At 42.3% G+C, this 23,713-nt stretch overlaps 1 protein-coding gene across 1 annotated transcript; it reads left to right on the top strand.

The window, feature by feature from the left end:
- Positions 1 to 18,179: 18,179 nt before the first annotated feature.
- LOC118564768 (cilia- and flagella-associated protein 157-like) lies at positions 18,180 to 23,093 on the top strand. Its single transcript, XM_036143721.1, has 8 exons — positions 18,180 to 18,316; positions 19,648 to 19,919; positions 21,527 to 21,668; positions 21,752 to 21,998; positions 22,124 to 22,224; positions 22,340 to 22,490; positions 22,910 to 23,016; positions 23,066 to 23,093. The coding sequence occupies exons 1-8, from the start codon at positions 18,225 to 18,227 to the stop codon at positions 23,091 to 23,093; spliced, it is 1,140 nt and encodes a 379-aa protein (XP_035999614.1). The 5' UTR covers positions 18,180 to 18,224.
- Positions 23,094 to 23,713: the final 620 nt, after the last annotated feature.

Below are 23,713 nucleotides of genomic sequence, written 5' to 3'. Positions count from 1 at the left end.
GTGAATGCTGCTTGGAGAGACTTGATGCAACCTGCTGGGTTTCCTTAGAGAGGAAACTTTCTCACCAACCTGGAGGATCTGATGGAGTCTGACTTTGGAAAGAGCCTTGAAGATGACATGTGTTGTTAATTGCCGCTATATAAATAGAATTGAATTGAAAATTGAATTAATGAACAGATACGATAAACGAGCTCCACTTTTTGAGTTGAATTACTGCAACAAGTGAACTAAATGCACCTGAAACTCAATATTTCTACCAACATGTAAGCGTTAGCTTTAAAAGGTTTTTGCTTTTATCTTGTTTCCTCTTAATATAAATCTTTCTGAAACAGTTTGCTGAGCTTTTTCTACCCCAACAGGCTAAAGTGTATCTGTGCCGTTTCTCAGCACTAACTCAGCTGGAGAGCCAATCAGCTCCGTTAGATCTGCGGATGAACTCTGTGAACTCATTCCTGCTCCACGCTGCTTTCATCCAGCCGTCTCTTCAGGGATTCTGGGTTCGGGTTAGACCCGATCAGAACCAGGCAGGCTGACGAGGACTGAAGGCCGACAGCAGAGGGGGAGGAAACCAGTAGCAGGAGAGGCTGCTGAGGGTGGAGTGGAGGACAGAAAACCAGCGGCTGGCGTTTGGATCCGTGATGTACGTGCAGCTCCAGTGATGAAAAGCAAACAGCCGGCTTTAATCTGATCAGACGCTTTGTTTCATCACATCCTGGTTCTGCTCCACGGCTTTAAGCCCGCTACACCACTGAGCTCATTTCTGCTGAGCATCAGTCATCTGTTCATTCCCACAGTCAGTGAACGCATCACAACAGAAAGACACACGTCTGTTGCTTTAAACGTGATCACTGTGAACAGAGGAGGTGTTATTATCAGCTCATGCATTAAAAACAATGAATGATGCTCTGCACCAGTTTCCCTTCATGTTCTCATTGTTTAGTAAATCTCCTTCTGACTGGATTTAAAGGACACCTGCGTCAGAGCGTGCTGGATTCACCGCTGAAGGTCACTTTTTGTTCACACAACAACACATGTGCAACATTAGCTGTGGTGGCTGACACCCGCCTGCCGTTACGCTTTGTCTGCAGCCACAGATTTACAGAAATAGCCTTCTCCTCCGCAGGTGTAGGTGTGCTGCTTTGAGAACTCGTGGAAAACAGAAACAGGATCTCCTCACAGCGCCGACAGATTTACGCCACGACCGACACCCGTTTCTATTAATAGGACACGCTTCAAGTTCAAAGAACCGCAAACTTGGCGCCATAATGAAATGTTTCCACAAAGCGTTCGCATTTTTGTCATTGTGAAAATGCTTTTAACGTCGCTCACGAGGGAGGAATGTCACTCGGGCTGAAGCTGCAGGTGGAAAAGAACGGCAGAGGAATAGTTCATGCCATGCGTGCTGGAGAACGTGAGACGATTTCAGAAATTTACATCACCAGTTCTTTATTCGTTCCGCCATCCTTTTAAGGGCAAAACATCAGATTAGCACCGGCAGCAGGAGAGGAGTGGGCGGCATTCTGGAGCCGCTTCAGTAACAGAACCCGCTGGTCCGGGTGGAATAGACACTATTCAAAGTGGAACATCACCGCGGGGCCCTGATTCTACCGGGGAGGCCGACCCAGAAAGGAGAGGCAGGTTGTTAGCTTTGCTACACAGCTAGCATGTCCTCTGTGTGCCTGCATGGTCAGGTCTGTGCTGTGTTGCTCAGACTGGGACTCTGAAACGAACCACAGCCTTGATCCCGGTTTACATGCACCGTTCAGACTGGGGGAGCTTCAGAAGTAACAACCAGATCAGTGCTGGAAATGATCCGCTTTGTGAAACGGTGTCTAGAATCTAAAAGAAGAGTGACTGCTGTTCCATCTCAGCGGATTTCCATCCCCTGTCCTCCTCCTCAGCTAACACCTTGGGTTCTCCTCTCAGCGGAACCAGCAGAACCGACCCATCTGATGTTTCTGCTGCAGCTCCGTCGTCCGCGGATCGCTCTCTTCATGAGCGGCGAAAGCTTTTAGACTTTCTGTCTGCTGCAGCCGAGTAGAAATCGGTTTCAGAAAGTGGAAATGACTAAGATCTGTGTTGAAACCTGCAGATTCACCACTTTCACCCCGTCCAGTCTTATTGAGAAAACGGATCTTTAAAAACCACCTTTAATAAGGAAGCGGCATCCACCCCTGTCCTGGAATTGTTTCTCACGCCTCTTCCTGGGATGCTTGTCAGGTGTCTCACCGGCCTTTAGGTGTGTGAAGCTTTCCGCTGTTTGCTCTGGTGTGGTGGGAGAATGCCAGCGTGTTGGTTCAGATGTGCTCAGAGGAAAAGGCTTGGTCTCTGTCAGCAAACCTTCAGCCTGAGCCTGTTTCAGCTTGACAATCAATTATTGCAGCTTAATTCTGCAGATTTCTCCGAGCTGTGATCACGGTCTAAAGAATTCACCCTCATCCATTAGCGTTAGCATGAAAGGAAGGGAGTTTCCAGGTTTATTCAAGCCCCGCTTTGGTTGGAAGCGTCTGCTCAATATGAACAGAATAAAAAGCATGATTGTGTCCACTTTGAGAAAACAAAATAAAAAAACAACAATCTTTATTGTCACCACGTGTCACCATAGGGAAATATAGAAATAAAGGTTCTTCTGGAGTAAAAATACAAAATTAATGTGTATAAAATCACCAGGGATGCACCAAGATGACAGATACAGGTTTAAGTTATTGGACAACTTTCACGTTATATGATGACTTTTATAGAGCCTCACTGTTTCTGGACAGTAGGTCGTAATTATATATTGCACAAGAATTTGTACTTAAAGTACATAAAAATTATAATTTATTCATCATATGCTGGGGTGGGAGTGCAAAAACAGTTATTATCAATAATGTACATTATTGGCTCATTCCAGCTGGTGGAGTCGGTGTTTAGGAGTCGTATAGTCCACGGGTTTCCTTCTTCTTAAACTCCTAAACTATAACTGTAACTGTAATAACCAACATGCAATAACTAATGTGCAATTCTATTTAATACACTGTGCAATAATCCTGAAAGAAGTGACTTCTGCTGCTATTACACCTGAATATATGTTAATACACATGTATATAAGCCACCGTGAATGTACATAAGACATCCTCTGCCTTATTTCTATTTTGTATTTTTATTCTTATTTTCTTATCTACTTCTTTTGATCCACAGTATAAACAATGACACACTGTATATACCTGATGCACCTTGTCCTACTTGACACCTTCTTCTGATTATTGATTACTGAGCCGATGTGACGTGTGAATTTCTCCAATGTGAGATCAATAAAGCTTATCTTATCTTATACCTGCCTGGATGCAGAAGATTAAAGAGCGTGTGGCCGGGCTGTGAGATGTCAGACAGGACTTTCATTTATTTGATTTTATTTTATCTTATTTATTTTAACAGGGACAGAACAGCTGAGACATTGTTACTGATGGACAACTGATGCAGCGTACATAGAGCTTCCAGCAGAATGCAAATTAAAGCTGATCCAGGAAAACAAAGTTACAAATTGATGAGTACTATAAAATTAAAAATCACATTGCAAAGGTAAAATACATAATAAATAAATAAATCCAACATTAACATTAGTTTTATGGCTGATAACTAATGTGTAGATGTATATTGTATATGTTTCCCATCCCTTATGACAGCATGAAAAAACAACCACCGCTGCCACAGCTTCTCTGCTCCAGTTAACACCCCCCCCCCCCCCAGTCCTGAGCAGCTTTATTTTCACATGACCAAATAAACCCCAACACGGCAAACTGCATTTATTTTTAATATCCTTGGTTTATTCCAGTGTATTCTGCTCATATTTCTGGTCTGCGTATCTTTACCAGGCGACCTCAGTGTGGCCGAAGCTGAAGGACTTCTCCAAATCCACAGCGGGACCAGAAAGCTGCGTGCCTTAAAGACAAACATGGATTTCAGAGCCATAAGATGAAGATGTGGACTTCCCGGGGTGTTCTGTGGGATTCTGGGTCTGGGTCCTGAGTGGATCTGAGTCCAGGTGTTTCTCTGTGCTGCTACACCCTCTGAGGAGAAGACGAGGAGGATCTGAAAGCTGAAGCTGTTCGCTGGATACTCGTCATTAAGGTCGGCATGCCAACAGAGAAACAAACATGAAGGCAGGGAGGAGTCTGAAGGCCATTGGCTCCTCTGCAGCCCACAGCTGGGGGTCTGCAGCAGGTCAGGCTACCTGAACAACAGAAGCTATCAGTGGGCTGAAAGTTAAAGGAAAATCTAGTCTTTTATTTAAAAAAATTCAACTGATGTAAAACTTTCTGGACTTTATGATTTAAATATTTTAAATTAGTCATCCATGTTCAAAGAATGATTAAACTTTAGGACAATTTTCTCTTGTTTGAAGGCACCCAGTAATAAATGGTTAGATCTGGTTTTTACACAGTAAATTGAATTTTGTTTGTATTTTTTAACTTTCTGTTACTAAATTAGAAGTGAAATTCACCTTTTACACAGTTTTTTTCCCCATGTGAGGTGTTTATTCACACTGATTTTATTTCCTCAGATGTGAATAAAGGAATCCTCATTTTGTGGTTTTGGATGTTGTTTCTAAAAGTAAAATGCAGGATGAGTACGGAGAAGGTTTGATGATAAACAGAAAACTCGAGTGGAACTATAGAGGAGAAATGTGGACCTGCTGAGGCTGAATGTAAGCAGGGAAGCTGAGGGGGGAGACTAATTAACACAAAGGGAGCTGAACTAACAACTAAGCAATGAGAAAGAGCAACTCTGATATGTTTTATTCTCACAAAGAACAAAAATGAGAATAAACTAAGAAACTAAACACAAAGAGTTGAATCTGTGTGGCCCACAGGCAAAAGAAAAATCACAACCAAATATGGCAAGACGTTAAGAACATAATAAACAACGAGGTAACGAATAAAAGAAAAAGAAAACTGAAACACAAACAGCGTAATTATTACACAATTCTTAATGAAGTTGCTGTCGCTCAGTGAAACAATGTTGACATTTAAAATGCAGAAGTCTGTATTTCTGGGCATCCTGACAACATTATAACATTGATGGTCCACTTTAATCATCACAGAAAAGGCTCTAAAAAATAAAAAGTTTATGCAGGTAATTTTCACCCAGCTTCCTCTGCAGCATGCAGGATAAACCTCTGGATTAAAGTTTCGTTTTTTGTTTAATGAGCTCTTATTTCTCTGAGCTGAACGCGCCGTCCTGCTCTCTGACCTCCACTCCCTCGTCCTCCCCCGCTTTGCTTTGTCTGCCTCCACCAAATCCTCCTCTGCTCAGAAACACGACCCTGTTTTCGTGCAACCAGCTCATTATTCCCCCTCTAAAGTCAGCATCTGTGAGGTCGACGCAGAGGACAAACAGGCGGTAGCTGGGAGACAGCTGAGCTACTGTAACCAGCCCCGGGCCCACAGTCTGTGGGAGGCGGCTGGCGTGTGCAGAGGAAAAACCTCAGATATGAAAATGACTCGCTGTACCCGGAGCGATCCTCACCTGTCCCAAAATGAACCTGTTGCATTTACTGGCCACTTTTCCACAAATTAATGGAATAGAGACATTTTTATTGTCCCACGGTGGCAAAAACAATTAGAAAACTCAGGAGTTACACACCAGATTAAATTATATGAACAGAGCAACATTTTAAAGGTTAAGCTGTACACCAGCAGAGAAAGAACTTTTCAGAAAGCAAAAATAGTGTATACTACATAATAATTAATAATAAATCAGATTCAGATAAAAATGTGAAATGTTGAAAAGTTAGAAGAAAAGGAAAACAGTTGTATGGTTTACTGAACGATGATTTAAAACTGCAAAATGCAGGATTATGGAAATAAACTCCTAGAGAAGCTAAATGTGTTCAAACAGACATCAGCATCTGAGAATCTATTGATCAAATCAATAAAACGTGCAACCGATAGCATGCTGTAGACATTTATTGAGTCTGTTGTGAGCAGCAGAGATTTTAAAGTTAAAAGGTTTTAACAGCAGCTGGGATGAAGGACCTGAGGAAGCGCTCCTTGGATCATGTGTAAAACTTAAGGCCAGCGGGCCAGATATGGCCCGTCAAGGCAATTTGTCCGGCCCTCAAAGGCCAAAAGAGGCAGATCATGTCATAAAGTAAAGGCATATATCCTTTTAAATTGTATAACATGGATGTCAGTTTTCCCACAATGCATTAAAACAACCCAGAAATGTCCAAGAAGAGAACAAGTGATGCAAAATGATGAGTTTAAAGTGTAACTCACCCCGATATCAACATTTTTGCAGATAAACTGTATAAACTGGGTCTAAGGTGCTACGTTTATGTTACCTTGGACTTCTTTAGTTTTCTATGTGAACTGAAATGAAATTGTGAAATCAAAAGTATCATCTACGCAGGAGCAACCGGCTCTTTTAATGACTTCCTTACCCCAAAGTGGCCCCATGTAGAAATGAGTTTTACATCCCTGGTTTAGAGCATATCGGATGCAGCTCTCTGTCACTGAAGGATTTGGGTTATTAACAGAATCTGACCCAGTGAAACACTGAGAAGGTGGAATCAGCAGGACCGCTGGGTTCTATGACACGTTCTAGATGTTGTGGATCTAAGAATGCAAACAGCTGCAGCTCTTCAGAGGCGTCTCTGTTCATCTCATCTAAATCTCAGCTTTCAGCAGCAGGATAAGGTTCTGATCCAGTTCTCCTTTTCCACCACTCTCCAATCGTCCCGATAAGGAGTCAGATCTGAGTAACGCTGAACAATGATGCTTTTCCTGGATGTTTCCAAGGGTTTTAATAAAGAACCCGCTGAGGTCGTTAGTCGTTTCTAATGAATTCCTGATTGGAGAACAGATGTTAACAGGCTGATATTTCAACACACTTTGCCTCCTGCGTCACACACAGCCTGAAGACTAAAAATAATGAAACAAAATTAAAGATGAACACAATATTCAGGTTTAATCAAATAACAAAAAATAAACAGTAAAGTAATAAGATAAGATTATATGTCAGTGCACAGTCTTGCAAATATTACAACAAACGTGTTCTGGTTCTCAGACGGAGAAATAAAATGAACACAAGAAAGAAATGAATAAAAAAAGTCATAGATTAAATAATAAGATGAGGACAAAGCAGCATATTTATCACTGGCAGCAGAACTCAGACACATCTGAGCCGGGTGGAGTCTGAACTAAACGGTCCTCGGGCAAAAGAAAACACAAACCTGCTCCAGATGGAAAACATCTCTTAGGTTCATGTGACCCGCGCTGAACCTTCAGCTTCAAAGCAGAAGGTGAAGAAGAACCCAGAACGGTTCCAACATCTCAGAGAATAGACTTTAAAATCCTTCTTTTAGTCTATAAATCCCTGAATTAGCACCTAAATCCATCACAGACTTGTTATCAGGGCATCAACCCTCCAGACCACTCAGGTCTTCTGGCTCCAGCCTGCTCTGCAGAACCAGAACCAGAACCAGAACCAGACATGGAGAAGCAGCATTTAGTTCCTATGCTCCACTGATCTGGAACAAACTCCCAGAAAACTGGAAAAGTGCTGAAAGCCAGAGTTCCTTTAAATCAAGATTTAAAACACATTTGTTTAGGATTACCTTTGACTGTTCTAGTTAAACTTTTTTACTGAAACATCATTAGTTTAACTTTGTAGTCCAACTGTTTTTAATGTTTGTTTTTAATAGTTTCTATTCTCCCATGTTTTATTTTGTTTCTACATTTTATTCCAACTTGCTTTTATTCTGTCTTTATTTTCCTATATTTTAATCATGTAAAGCACTTTGAAATGTGTTCTAAATTTGCCTGGCCATGTTTCACATTCATCGTGGACGTTCCTCCGCCGCTGTGTTCTCCTACAGTCAGCAGTCACTTCTTCATCAGACGCTGCAAACACCGCTGGGTTCCTGAGGACCAAACTCTGGTCGTCCAATGAAAAGCAGCCGCTCAGAGTAAATATTGAGAAGCAGCAGAGAGCCGCTCAGTGACTCAGCAGCTCATCAGAGGGTCGATGGGGAAAGTTCAGGATGTGTGTGTGTGTGTGTGTGTGTGTGTGTGTGTGTGTGTGTGTGTGTGTGTGTGGTCAGAGAGGAAGCAGGGAATGTCCACCAATGATACACACACGCAGTAAAACATCTGGTCGTAGTAAAGTGGGGTCATCAGTGTTTTTCCACTCTACTTCAGGGTAAACAGTTCTTCCTGAGGTTAATAAAATGTTTCTTCCTGTATCTGAATAAACTGATTGTTTCTTTGTTTTTTTAATTTCAACAGGAAAAATGCTTGAAGTGCGTTCACCAAGACGCTTGGAGCGAGTGATTTGCATATTATCAGGAGCGGATTAACAGGCCGCGGCTAGAATTTGTTCTGCCTCAGGATAAAAAATAAATAAAATGGCACGAATTTGGCAAAGAGAACGAAGCAGAACTGCGAACAGCGCGGTAGAAATGCACGAATAGAGAGAAAACAAAACTGCTAATAAAGTAGGTCTGGACAATGTACAAAAAAGCATATCGATAAAATATAAATCGTGTTGATCGATATCAATAATTATCAACAAATTCAAAACATGTATTTTAAGTGCAGCCCTGGTCATGTAATGCTGTTGCTTAGCAACGTATTTTTAGATAAACACACAAACACTAAATTCAAACTCAACCCTTCATTCAACCAAGTTTTTACCAAAACCACAAGTTTTTATAAAAGAAAAAAGAACATGTGCTCTCTGAACTCTTTGAAGGGGGCGGAGCTTGGTTCCTGGGTCTGCGTTGTGATTGGTTGGAAGGATTTAATGACTGTAATATTAACCTACATGGTTAGAATGCATAAGGAAGGAAAACTGTTATTCTATTGAACTTTTTATTGACCCTTTTTTTCTGTCGATTGATAAATATTGTTATTAGCTCCTCATGCTGGGTCCTGGACAGACGGAAGTACCGCTGGAGGCGACCTCCATCCAGAAGCAGCTACAGGTGGTGGTACTCGACCTGGAGGATCTGGTGGACCCTGGGCTGCCGTTCGGTTCTACATGACATACAGCACCGCTCAGTAAAATCCTCTCCTCCTATTCGATGACGCGGTGAAGAGGGCTGGGATTGATTGGCGGAGTGTGAAGCGACCAATGACAAACGACCCAGGCGAACATTTGGCCTGTACATTGACTGTGAACGTACCTTAATTCAGTTTTTATTTTAACATGAATTCACATCAAGTTTCCTCTCAACGTCCACTCCAAGACTCCAGAGTCCAGCCTCATGAAGTCCAGTTGATTGCAGCTATAATATAATCAAAATGTTAATTAACCACGGCCTGTTTGTCTACCAGAGCCACCAGAACCTGCAGAAGGACCCAGAGGAGATGTTTTCATCTGGTGTGTTTTAACAAGCATGAGGATGACGCAACATTTCATTCATGCAACCAGGAGAAGAGAAAAAGCAGAGGACCAGAGGGTGGTGGGCAGTAATGGTTGCATTTACTGGGGTAACGTTTAAAAAATAAAGATCCCATCAAACTGGTTTATATTTACAGTAGAACAGTCATCAGTAACTGGAGAAAAGCTGATGATATGAACCAAGACAACTCAAAGTTCTCCAGAACTGATGAAGGGAAGATGGAAACCGGCCACCAAACACCTGAAACCCCCAAACAGGAGGGTCCGGTTAGACCCGGTTCTGGTATGCATGGGGAACCGTCTCCTTGGTTCTCTCTTGTCTGCAGTTGGTGGCGCTGTTGCTCTGCAGAGAGAAGGTCCCCGGTTGAAATCCCATCCTGAGGGCTCTCTGCGTGGCGTCTCCATGCAGCTCTCTGGGTACTCCTCCTGCCTCGGTCCAGAACCAGGACTGCTGGGTCAATCGGTCTCTGCATCGCCCTGAACCAGAACCTGCAGACCGTCACAGGGTTAGTTTTGGTTTGGGAGGTGGCTCGGTTCCCCGGTTACAAAGATGTTCTGGACTATTTACCGAACCACACATTATCCGTGTGTCAGTCTGGATAAAAATAACCAAAGGTTCTGTTTGAGGATTACACATAATGAGAGTTAATTAAACAAACCCAGACCCACCCTGAACAGGTCCATGCTGTCCCATTACAGACATTCAGACCGGTTATTATCCTGGTTTAGTAACGGGGCCGGAGCCGACGGCGCTGATGTTTGCCGTCTCCACGGTTACTTCGGTACAGATTGGGCCCGAGGCGGATGGAGGAGCGTGCTCAGGTATTTATAAGCTGCCAGCCACATTACGCAGAAATCCTCAACAAGTGGAGTATGGAACTCCTTTAAAGGAGAAACAGTTTAGGAGGTTCTGACGAGCGTTAAATGGCAAAAGTTTCTCCATTTCTTCTTCTGCAGGTGGATTTCTGACAGTTTTAATCTGCTTTTATTAAAACCTGCTTAGATTAAAACTGACTTAAAGACTAGGACTTAAGTTAACTGACCAGAGATCAAACTGAACAGTTTTTATATCCATAAAGCCTCTATAACAATAGACTGGTTTGTGGTTCATTTACTGAAACAATGAGTTTAATGCAACAGATAACTGCAGTTGTTTCATAAAACAGCTCCATCCTCCCATCATCTCCACCCTTTTATACTTTCAGGGTCGCAGGTGGGCCGACGCCCGTCTCCAGAGCTCACCTGAGCAGCTCACCTGTCCTCCACAGGTCACACAGGTGGGAGGAAGCTGGAGTACCTGGTGAGAACCCGTACATCGATGAGGAGAACATGAAGAAAAACGCAGAAAAACGTTTCAGACGCCTTTTAAAATTCCAGGAAAATTATTTTTCCTAATTAGTTTTTTTTTCATCTTTAATTACATATTCTGTTGGCTTTTGGCCCAAACCGGTCAGTTTGGACCTGAAACCCGCAGGTGTCTGGTTCTGAAGGCGAGGCACCACTGTGAGTCCAAACAGAACCCGGATCTAAAACAGAATGAAACCAGAACAGGACGATTAAAGCTTCGGATCAAGCGGGCCAGACTGCAGAGCTCAGTCTGACAGAAACTCTTTGGGTCTCCAGAAGACGCTGTGGAGACGAGGCGTCCTGTTGCTCAAGAGGTTTGGGGAAAACCTCCAAGGTTCTGTAGACCGGTGTCAGTTTAAATGTTTGCAAACTGAAATATTTACTCTGAGATGATGAATTTACATGATTATGTCACAGAAACCGGACATTTTATCAGGGCTTTGCAGGCGGGTAGATCTGTGTTGGACTCCACGGTGCTCTGCAGCAAGAAGGTCCTTGGTCCAAATCCCGGCCTGGTGCCTTTCTGCATGGAGTTTGCACGTTCTCCCTGTGCATGCCTGGGTCATATCCAGGTACTCTGGTTAACTGGACTCTAGGAGTGAGAGTGAGTGATTGTCTGTCCTTGGTGGTGAACTGGAGACGTGTCCAGGATGGACCTGATGAGACCAGAACCTGCCATGACCCTGCATGGATACGCAGGTAGAGACAATGGGAGGTGTTTTCTGCTTTCTCTGACCTCAGCTTCCTGGTCTGAGCTGTGTGGGCCTCACACACCCAACGGTTTATTTAACCATCGCATATTTGCATCCGCAGCGCGTTTCTCTCTTGTGGAAACCGCATCAGCTGCGTCGGACCCGCTCCGCCGGCAGAACTTCTGCTGATCCCACGCAGATGGAGACTTCCTGGCGAATGTGCAAAATAGGGAGATTCCTGTCCAGCTTTGATGGAAAACCTTCTGTTAACATGTAAACAGATAAAAAAAAGGTGTAAACCTCTGAATTTGTCTCATTGAGGCATGAAAGGAATCCTGAACTCAAGGGACAAACTAATTCAGCTGAAACAGACCAAAATCTCAAAAAGCTGAAACAGATCCTCAGCTGCTGACTGGGACGCAGGTTGTCTCCATTTATTCTGTTAAATTTGTGGAAAATCTCACAGACAAGAGCCTGAAAACAGCATTCTGGCTCCAACAAGCTGAGAACTTGGCCCACAGTGGGAGACTACCACGGCTTCATTTAAAAACCTTCAGAAAGCCAGAAGAACCGCGGATCAAGAACCTGTTAAAATACTGTAGGACGGTCAGGCAGATGGGACGGACAATATGGACGAATGCAGGACGGTTCAGCGCTTTAGCCGAGTGCTTCCCCCCAGAGAAACAGCTCTGCTCCACAGAAATGTGTCTGAGTTGGAGTTTATGATCCAGAACAACAGAGAGCAGAGCAGAAACGTAAAGCAGAAAGGAAGCTGCTCCATAGTTTCTGAAAAGTGCGGCATGCATATGCATTCAGCCCCCATTACTCAGACCCTAAGGCTTAATGAGCTCGTCCTGTAACGGGGGGAATCGGTGCATCCTGCTGATGCATGATAAGGAAGAAGGAAGTGAGTCTGCATCATTTCTGCTCGGTTAACAGAGTTTTATCTGTTTGCAGGGAGCAGAGGATCAGGGACACCTGCAGAGAGATCAGATAACAGCTGTGGGTTCAGTTTCAAGCCCACACAGATGATCCAACGGCCATCATCTAATACCTGAGACCAGTTTCCAGACCCCCCCCCCCCCCTAAAAAACAACTCATCACAGATAAAAAAAAACTAAGACAAAACAGGAAAATCCAGAGTTTCATAAGAGTTCAGCCTCAGATTCTTATTCCATGAGGCTTCTTTTGCTCTTTAAACATCTGGGAATTCATTATTTCTGCAGCTTTTATGTGCTTTAAAAATCTAACCCTCCATCCTTTGCTGTCAAAGGGGCTCGTCGTGTTTTTCTTGCAGGAATCAGCAGCTGCATCAGCAAACCTTTCTGTCCAGGATGTGTTTTTGTCCGATGCTGCAGAACTTTCTGCACAGTCATGTTTTATTTCTGGCTGGGAAGCAGCTTCAAACGCACTGTTGCTAATTTATTTGGCTGGCCTTGTTGCGCCACCTGCTGGAAGCTCTTTGGTCCAGGAAGGATTTCTCAGCTTTTAATCAAACGGGTGCAGACGTTTGCTGCTGAAATCATCTATTTATTCTCTTTTCTTTCTTCTGACTGTTTTCAGCACATAAAGTCAGTATATTTTTATCACATTTCTCTCTAACTTTGTGCTGCTGACTCTGAGCCAAACAGGTTATTTTCATCTTCATTTCTAGCCGGGAGGTTCACGACCAGTGGGGCAGTGATGCTTCTGGAGTCGGATCTACAAACATATGAACCCAAAATAGATGCTTATGTTTCAGTTTGCACCTTCATTAGAATATTTTGTTGTTTAAGAAGCTTTATTTCTAAATTTAATCAATTCTATTCTGCAAACAAAACGACAGCAAGAAAAAAAGGGCTTTTATTTCCTCTTTTTATTACGCATATTTATGACCAATTAAACAGACTATATATGTCAGAGACATTCTTTAAATATATTATATTATATTATATTAAATCCAGCGATTTTGACTATAAAAATGTTGAATATCGAACAGAAAAGGAATGTATTAAATGCTTAATTTCAGGATGGCGGTGCGGCCTCCTCTGATACACGTCACTTTTTTTTGCTGCCAGATTTTAGGAAAACCTGTAATGATCCATCTTTTCCTGTCAGCAGATGTTACTCTGCTATAGATCTGCAGAGGGAGCTGTTAGCTAACGGTTTGGAGGAAGGGCCACCAGCTGTGGTCCCCAGGGCCCCGTGCTGCACAGTTTGATTTATACATGTTGTCATAAGCCTAGTATAAATATCTTCACCATGGTTCTGCAGAACCTGGTGGCATGCAGAGGAGGAGATGACGTCCTTTAGAGGAGGTGTTTTGAAGGAGGACCTGTCTAGAATACAGGACTGTGGGCCTTGAGGAACGGGGTTAGGGACCTCTGCTTCAGCTGTAGTATTACAACAAACTGGTCAGCGCTGTTCTTCCTCAGAAATCTGACAATGGGACCAGTTTTGGTTTGCAGAGAAGAAGAAAAACATAAAATAAAGATAAAGATGTGAACCAGCGAATGCAGGAGCGTGGTTTGTGGCTCCCAGTCAGTTTTACTCTGACTTTTCTGTATTTATTAGTTTGCGGCTGATGTTTCTAATTACTGAGTCAGAAAAGGAGACAAACGGTCCCTGCGCTGCAAAAACGGAACTAAAGATAAGTAAAATATTCTGAAAATGAGTGCATTTGTCCTTGATTTGAGCAGGTAAATAAGCTCATTTGCCAATGGAATTAGATTTTTGCACTTAAAGGGGAACAATTCATCTCAATCATCTTATTTCAAGTGCAGTATATCTAATTATCTTATTTTAGGGGTCAACATACTCATTCCATTGGCAGATAATCTTATTTACCTGTTAAAATCAAGGACAAATACACTAACTTTTAGAACTTTAAGATACTTTAACCTTTAGATCCGTTTTTGCAGTGCGTGAGAACTGACAGATGAGCTGGAAAAGCAAATGCTGCGAAAACACAACGCTTCTTTTGACGAATCAAGCAGGAAAACAATTGACTGGTCGCTTGAGTAAAGAAGCAGCAATTTTAGATTTAATGCATCTGAGCTCAGAGCTCAGAGGACTGAGAATTATTAATGTGGACATGAAGAATATATAGTTTATAAAGGTTTGGGGGCTGCACAGTGATGGCTATCACTGCTGCCTTGCAGCAAGAAGGTCCTGGGTTTGAATCCCAGCCTGGGGTCTTCTGCAAAGAGTTTGTTCTCCTTGTCCACGTGTGGGTTCTCACCGGGTACTCCGGCTTCCTCCCACAGACCAAAAACATGACGGTCAGGTTAACTGGTCCCTCTAAGAGAGTGTGTTTTTCCTCTGAGTGTCTCGACGTTGACCGTCATTGTAGCAGAAGGAAGGAGGTTTACCAGCGGAGTGAGAAGTCGGTAGGAGTTGATCACTTTTTGGCGGATTGCATGAGCTGTACATTGAATGTAGCTTTATGGCTTCCACATCAGCTGGAAATAGTGGAGAGGAAATGGAGTGGATGATGTGTAGATCTTCAAGGAGAAAGCGAGAAATGAGGCAAAGACAGGAAAGAGATAGAAGTTGGTCAGATGGGAGTGAGATTAGAGAGGAAAGAAGTAAAAAGACAAACACAAGCCCAGAAAAACAAGTGCAACGAGCAAATGAGGAAGAGGAGTGGGACGTTTCAGTCGACTTTAAAAAAGAGGGAGGTCACTTACATCCGATAAAACTAACTAAAGCAATTGAGAAAGAAATTGGATGAATCAAGTCAGCCAGATTAATGAACAATCTGAAGATATTAATTTCTGCTGTTAGCAAAAAACAACAAGAACAGATTCTCAAAATGTCAACTCTTGTAGGTGAAAGAATCAAAATATACATCCCTGATGCAGCTAAGATTAAGTAATTACAGGAGTTCCACTTGACATGACAGTTGATGTAATCAAACAAGAAATTAAAGGAGGCAAAGTTATTGAAGCAACAAGGATAAAACACAAATAAGATGGAGTTGTTAAAGACACCATGGCAATAATATTACAGTTTGAGAATGTGGTACCAGAATCTGTGCAGATTGGCTACATAAACTTCAGGGTGAGATAATACATTCCCAATCCAATAAGGTGTTTTGTTTGTCAGAGAATGGGTCATGTAGCAAAGGAGTGCAAAGGGAAAATGAGCTGTGCAAGATGTGGAGGTTCACATGAATGTGGAAAGTGTTTTTTTTTAATACTCACCTGTACACTGTGACTTTCTCCTGTATTGTTTACACTTTAAATTATTGACTTTTAAATCACTGCTGCACCGTACACTATAATTTAAAGTTACTGTAATTTACAAGCTGTATTCTTGCACAAATGCCCTTTGCACAATCAATTCATACAAATGGTTTTAAAAATACTCACCTGTACACTGTTACTTCTTCTGCATTTTCGACATTTCAATTGTTTCACTTTTGAATCACTGCTGCACCTTATACGATAATTTAATTTCACTGCAATTCACAAGCTGTATGCAACGAAATTTCGTTCTATACACACTCTGTGCGTACAAAATGACAAATAGTCTAAGTCTAAGTCTAGGTGATAAAGACGCCAAAGTTAAATGTTGTAACTGTGGAGGAGAACATAGTGCAGCATATGGTGGATGCATAGTACAGAGAGAAGCAAGGCAAGCACAAAGAATAAAAATAACAGAGAAGGTTTCATATGCTGAGGCTTTAAGGAAAGTTAGAAAAGAAAGTACAAATAACTTAAAGAAATAAATCAAGGAGATTTAAATCAGGAAAATAATGATTGACAAAAAAAAACAGAAGCAAATCATTGTTAGTTCAATAGCTGAACGTAATGCATGTAAGCACAAATGTAATGTGGATGAAAATATAATGATGGTGAAAAAAGATAAATTTGTGGCATTTGTCACATTATAAATGTTACAGTGCAAATGAAAAAGAAAAGTGATAAAATCAAAACAATTGTAGAAGCAGCAGGACGGTTTCTGGACATGAAAGAGATCCAAGCAGATCAAACTTATAAACCTCTGAGTTCAGTTGGAAATGATCAAGAAAATAATAAAAAAGAAATGGTCATACATATTCTTCAATGGAATGCTAGAAGTCTAATAGTAAATGGTCAAGAATTTAAAAAATATGTACATGAATTAGAAACAGCTCCAGATGTTATATGTGTGCAGGAAACTTGGTTAAAACCATCTTTAGATTTTAAAATTCCTGGTTACAGTTAAGTGAGAAGAGATAGGAGTAACAATAGTAATGGAGGAGGTTGTGCAACTTTCATTAAAGATGGATTGGCATATAAAGAATATCAAGTACCTGGTCAGAATGAATGTGTAAGTGTAGAAATATTTAACTTAGAAAAAATTGGTAATATTAGGATTCTAAACCATTATATCCCATGTAAAAAGTTAGAAAGTGAGGTATTTAATAAAATTTCAGGATCAATAACAAGAAGAGAAGTTTGGTGTGGTGATTTCAATGCACATAATAGCCTATGGGGAAGCAGACAGACGGACAATAATGGTAAAATAGTAGAGGAAATGATGGATGAAAGGTCACTGGTGTGTCTTAATAATGGACAGGGAACAAGAATTGATTTACATAAAGGAACTAAGTCATGTCTGGATTTATCATTAGTTTCCAGTTTGATAGTTAGTTTTTGTGAATGGTGTGTGAGGGAGAATCCACAATAGGAAGTGATCACTTTCCTGTTAGCACAATCATTAAAGATAATTTATTTAGACAAGATGAAATTAGAATAACAAGATGGTGCTCTAATAAAGCTAAGTGGCAAACTTTTAAAACAGTATGTGAGCAAACAAGTCATTTAGTTAGATTAAAAGGAAATATAGATGAGCGCACTAAACAGGTAAGATATACTGAATGCTGCAGAAATTAGTATTTCAAAAGCAACAATTAAAGGAAAGACAACAATTGTGCCATGGTGGAATGAGGATTGTAGTAGAGTTATTAAAGAATGAAATAAAGCATTTAAAACTCTACAGAAAAATTTGACAGGAGAAAATCTTATTAAATATAAAAAGAAAAGGGCAGAGGCTCGTAAAATAATTAAAGAGGCTAAGAAGGAAAGTTGGAGAAATTATTGTTCTTCAATAGGAGCAGAAATTAAATTATAAAATATTTTGTCAATGTTTAAGAAGACGGGTGGGAAAAGGAGTCAGGTAAGAATTCCAGCACTGGTTAGCGGTCAATAAATAGTGTTAAATAAAGATAAGGCAGACGTTCTGGGTGAGGCTTTTACAACAGTGCATAGTGGGGAGCACCTAGGAAATATGCATAGGAATCAAAAAGAACAAAAACTCAAAGAATTTAATGATATTTACAAAAAGAAAGATAGATCGGTGTCAGCATTAGATGAAGATATAAGCATGAATGAAATAAAAACAGTTATTAAAGATACTGGATACTCAGTTCCAGGAGATGATAATCTATGTTATGCAATGTTTAGAAGGTTACCAGAAGCAACATTAAAATTAATATTACAACTTTTTTAAATAAAATTTGGAGAGAAGGTGAAGTTCCAAATAAATGGAAAACGGCAACAATCCTCCCATTTAATAAACCAGGAAAAGATTCCATCATGGACTGGCGACCCGTCCCAGAGAATGAATGCTCTGCCAAATAAACACATAACTGTGTAGAAATGCTGACACTTTACTGCGAGAGCGGAAATTCCTAGGAGTCACCGAACGCATCGTTGCCTAGCAACAGCCGTTCATAGAGAAGCCACCTGTTGTTTTCCTTTGAATTCCCTTAATTATCATTAAGGTAAATTTGCAGGTAAAGGACACAAATAGCCAGCAAGCAGCCAGAAGATGAAGTCCCCTGAAACCAGAACCGACGACCTGGACAGAGAAAAGGGATTATATCTGAGCCAGATTCGGTTTCTGGATGAACAGCTGGAGAGGTGAGAAACAGAAAACCATATATTTTATATTTTATAATCATACGGAAGACAGAGCAGGTTTATAAGTTTAAATATATAAAAATGGCGTTACCTGTGCAGCAAACAGCTACTCACCTCCATTAAATAACCAGTTTTACTGCAGATAAAAGTACATTTTAACTGTTTGTATTTGATCAACGGTTTGGTTTAATTTACATTCATACAATAACAAACTAACTCACAGAGACATAAAGAAATGAAAACATGACTGTGGAAGCAGAGAGTTTCAGGTTATCGTTTAATTAACTCCAATCAGTCAAACCTGGTCAGGCTGCTTTATGGAGCCCAAACCCAGACTAGACTTAGACTTAGACAACTTTATTTGTCATTTTGTATGCACAGAGTACATACAGAACGAAATTTCGTTGCATACAGCTTGTAAATTGCAGTAAAATTAAATTGCAGTATAAGGTGCAGCAGTGATTTAAAAGTAAACAATTGAAATGTAAACAATGCAGGAGAAAGTCACTGAAATGCTATTAATGAACACAAACACCTGCAGTAAGGAACTACATGGGATTTTACATTTGTATTTTCATATTTTATTATATATCTTATGGAATTATAAACAAAGTTTATCATTTTAATTTTTTCCACATGTTACATTAAGATTAAAAGTCTAAAACCAACAAATGAAATGCTTTACATAATGAAAGCATGTAATGAGACACCGACTCACTTTAGATTTTACTCCATGACACTTTGACTTCCACAACTTCTCCAACTTTTCCTCAAACTTCTCGTGTTTCTTCATTTTATGCTGCAGTTCTGGCTGCATTCAACAGTCCTGGCTGTAAAACATGTGAAAAAGCAAAATCAATGATTTGGCAAGAGACAGTTTAGAGTGGAATATTTGTGGGTTAATGCAGTCCTGGAGTCATGAAGCCGACAGTATATGGAGTCGGAGTCTCCCTGCAGTAGAGACTCAATCCAGACCCAAAAGAAGAAGATGAAGATGGAAACATGATGATGGCAGAAACAGAGGAGAGAGGAACATGTGGATTTACTGGAACATTTAACTAAAAGATCACATCTTCCAGGGTTCTTTTCTTTGGTGACAGTCAGCCATCATCTGCTTTTCTGGGTTCATCTGCAGGTTCTGCAGGACCTGAGCCCAACCTGCACCAACACTGATCCTTTCACAGTAGATTTTTCTTTCTGTTGTGTTGTGCAAACAGCTTTCCAGCTGGAAAGCAGAAACCCAGTGTAATATTCAGCTGTCGTGACCAGAGAAGTGCACCCGTGTGTCCGTCTATCTCTGGGCCTCATGCGTGTTCTGTTTCCTCCTGCAGGTTCCAGCTTCAATGTGACAAAGTAAAGGAAGAGAGCAAAGACATCGTCTTGAAGACCAGCGCTCTGCAGAAGGACACCCGCGACATTCTGGAGTACCTGCATCACCTTGTCGCCGCGTTGGAGAAAGACGAGCAGGAGCTGAGGGAGCGGGTGGAGCAGCAGCTGCAGGCCGACAGAGACAAATCAGGAGGCCTGCAGCTGCTGGTCAATCAGGAGGAGCAGGAGCTGCAGGAGGAGCTGGACAACCTGGGCTCAGAGGACAAGATGCAGGGTAAGATCCATTATTGTCCTAATTTAACCTTCATTCATACAGGGCCTGGTCTGATAAAACACAACAGAAAAAGAACAAACAGCAACCATCCGGATAATTAAAACGTCTGAATGAAAAGTGACCTACAAACAGGAGCGCGTCCCAGAGGGAGATGCTCTATAAAACATTATCTTTCTTTGTTAAAGCCGCTCTTAGCAGATCTGGTTGGTTAAAACTTGTTTTAGGATTCCAGAATCAGTGGGAAGCTCAGAGAGCAGCTGCTGAGGGAGTTAAAGGCGGTAGATGCTGGTTGGGATCCCTCCTGGGGTCCAACGTTTACTGGACCTGCTCCCTCTGGGCTCCTGTGTGCTGCAGGGTCAGCGTTACTGTGGAGGGGCAACTATTCAGACCAGCATCCAGGACCGTCACCATGAAAGACGCAAAGTTAAAAGAAATCAGATCAAACCAATCCAGCCGGTCCGTCTCACACTAGAGAGAAGAAAGGTCTAAATTAAACATCTTTGGTGATTACAGTACAATAATTATAAAGGTTCCAGGTTGGTGTTGTGATTGGTAGACGTATTCTGGGGACCTGGATGGAGCTTGGTGGCAGCAGCACCTTTCTATTGGGACCAGACTGGCTCAGTCATTAGGAATTATGCCAAAGCTACCCTCCACCACACCCACACAGACTTAGACTTATTTTGTACGCACAGAGTGCGTACAGGACGAGATTTCGTTGCATACAGCTTGTAAATTGCAGTAAAATTAAATTACAGTATAAGGTGCAGCAGTGATTTAAAAGTAAACAACTGAAATGTAAACAATGCAGGAGAAGTCAGTACAGGTGAGTATTTTTAAAAACCATTTGTAAGTGCAGAATTGGTTGTGCAAAGGGCATTTATGCAAGAATGCATTCAAAAATTTAGAGTTCGGCAGCATTTGTAATGCTAGATGGAGATGCAATGATGCAAAATGTGCAAATATGCGAATGTTGTGCAGAGTTTATGGGTTATAGTTAATCAGTTCCACAGCAGTTCAACAGAGCTCCTAGATTTAACCAAAGGGTTCTTCCCTCACAGCTGCAATACTAAATCCACCGTCTCCACACCAAAGAACACTGAACCACAGTCAGAGTCAGGCTCCCAGCTGAGACGAGGCCTCGCCACCAAACGGTGGCCAGACGGCTGTCCTGGTTGCTGAGAGACTGAAGGAAGGAGGTTTTCAGGCTGTAGCTTGGTTGCAAGAAGCTTTTTATCCTGGAGAGGGGCAGAAAAAAGCATATGAAATATGAAATAAATTACAATAAACACTAACGGCAGGCCTAGTAAGGAGGAATTATACAATTATCAATAATTAGCTGAGACCTGTGGAGAATGAGCTGCTCTCTACAGTGAAGGTTTAGTTACAGAGACCATAGATTGCTGCTGATTGAGCACAGATTGATCAGGGCACAGATGGAAAGAGAACCGAAGGAAAAACATGTGAACAGCAGCGTGTAGCTCGCTCTCCATCATCAGGAGGGAGGAGAAACAGAGAACCGAGTCACATCAGGAGTCCCTGAAACAGACCGTGACGGTAGGAGAGGCCTTTCTGCAGCCGGCCTTCACCTCCTGCTCTCTCATCAGCTGCCAGGTTAGAAGATCAGAAGGTGCAGCTGGTCCACCTGAAGCAGCAGATGGTGATAAACCCGTCTGCAAAGGAAGAGCAGAGACTTCTGGAGCACCAACACCTCTCTGTGGTCAACACGTTCTACATCGAGCAGAGAAAGTGAGCGGCGCCAGGATTCTGCGTCACGATGTCGGCCTGAAGGCTCCGGTTCTGACTCGCCGTTCTCTGTCCGCCGCTCACAGGCTGGTCGATGAGAAGAAGAAGTCTGTGATGAGCAGCATTCAGCTGAAGATGTCCTCCATGTTTGAGAAGGAGATGAAGGAGCGCAGAGAGAAGCTGATGGAGGTCAAGTGTGCCATGCAGGAAAGCTACCAGCTCCACTGGAGCCGCTGTGTGGAGAAGGACCGGCTGAAGAGTCTGTGTCGAACGGCCATTAAGATGAGGATCCTCAACTTCAAACTGATCCGCAAAATCTTCAGCCTCAGGAAGGTTTGTCTGGTTGCTCTTACTTCCTGATCACCTCTCTTCATGTGTTGGGTAGTCAAATCTAGAAGTTTTTTATAGTATCTTGTGTTTAAAAAAAAAAATCTGGAACATATTCTGTCAATCGTTAGGAATCAGAGAAGCTGACGAAGAAGTGCAAACTGCTGATGGGTCAGATAAACGAGCTGCAGCGCTCCAACGAGAGCCTCCTGGACTACAGTGAGGCCTGCAGGTAAGAGCTTCCTGTCCTCGCTGAGCCGCGACACGGTCGGAGGCTCGGCCGGTGAACGGGGGCACGGCGGTCCGAGCATCTGGACCTGAACCAGAACCCTGCTGGTCGTCTCCAGGCAGTACCTGGCCTCAGGGAGCCAGGAGTGCCACCAGAAAGCGTCCCTCATCGCCCTGCTGGAGGAGCGGCTGCAGAGGGAGAGGAGCGGCACGAGGAAGCTGGAAGGAGACCTGAAGAGGGCTGCGTCCGTCCTCACAGCCGTCGCCATGGTAACGGCACCAGAGCACATCAGACATCCCAGTTTTTTACCTTCGAGTTTTACGGCCGAACCTTTCATACACCGAGGATCTAAAAATAAGTAAAATCTTCTTAAAGTTAGTGCATTTGTCCTTGATTTGAGCAGGTAAATAAGATTATCTGCTGAGGGAATGAGTATTTTGACCCCTAAAATAAGATAATTAGATATCCTGCACGTGAAATAAGATGATGGAGATGAATTGTTCCTATTTTAAGTGCAAAAATCTAACTCCATTGGCAAATCATCTTATTTACCCGCTCAAATCAAGGACAAATACACTGATTTTAAGAACATTTTACTTATTTTTAGTTCCGTTTTTGCAGTGTAAAGGCTGCTACCTCCTAAATGTGCAGACCTTTGATCTGACCATTTGACCTCCTCGCCCTGCAGAACTCTGATAAGATGCCAGGAGGTGAGCTGAGGATGCAGAAGGTGCTGCAGGCCCTGGGCACCAGTGAGCTGCAGGGAGCAGAGAGCTCAGGGGCCGACGTTGCCAGGTCTGTTTGCTCACAGCTTCAGCATAGAGCTCACTCTGCGCTCCGTCAGGCTGAATAAGTCTCCTTTTCAGAGCTGACGCCGAGAACGTCTCCAGAGACCCGCTGTTCCTGATGGCCAAACTCAGACCGGGAGACCTCTGCCTCGTTCCTGGACCCACCTGGAGGCCCCGGGCTGCAGCTCCGTCCCTCAGCAGCCAGACGCCTCAGAACAGGTCCAGCTTCTGTCTTCTGGGTCACATCAGATATTTATCTGGAGGCAAACGTCCCCGTTTATCAGCATTTACGCTCACTTCTATTCACAGAAGACATTTAGATCATTTATTCAGAACAAACTTGGTGGTTTCCTTCAGTCTGAGAGGTTCTCTGAGCAGCTGGAGGGAAACAGGTGAACGCTGCTGGTTTGAAGCCTGCTGAGGTCTGGAGTCACTCGTCTCCACAGAACGCAGAGATTTAGTGATTAGAGAAAAATCCCAGACTAGTTTGATGCCTTCTAAATGTGAGACAAAGTTTCTTTACTTTTCTGCATTTAAAAATGATTTTCTGATCATCTTTACCGCCTTTCTGTCTGCTGCAAATGTTTAATCAGAATATTTCCAGGAGCAATGGGTCAGTTGACCTGAAATTAAACTTGCATCTCTGTCACTTTGATCAGAACAAACTGGGAGCACGTCTGCTCATTTAGAAAGATTTCCTCAGG

The sequence above is a fragment of the Fundulus heteroclitus genome, chromosome 12 (genome assembly GCF_011125445.2).
Source record: "Fundulus heteroclitus isolate FHET01 chromosome 12, MU-UCD_Fhet_4.1, whole genome shotgun sequence".
Taxonomy (NCBI): domain Eukaryota; kingdom Metazoa; phylum Chordata; class Actinopteri; order Cyprinodontiformes; family Fundulidae; genus Fundulus; species Fundulus heteroclitus.
The sequence above is the reverse complement of the archived record's forward strand: the minus strand, read 5'-3'. Positions and strand labels throughout refer to the sequence as shown.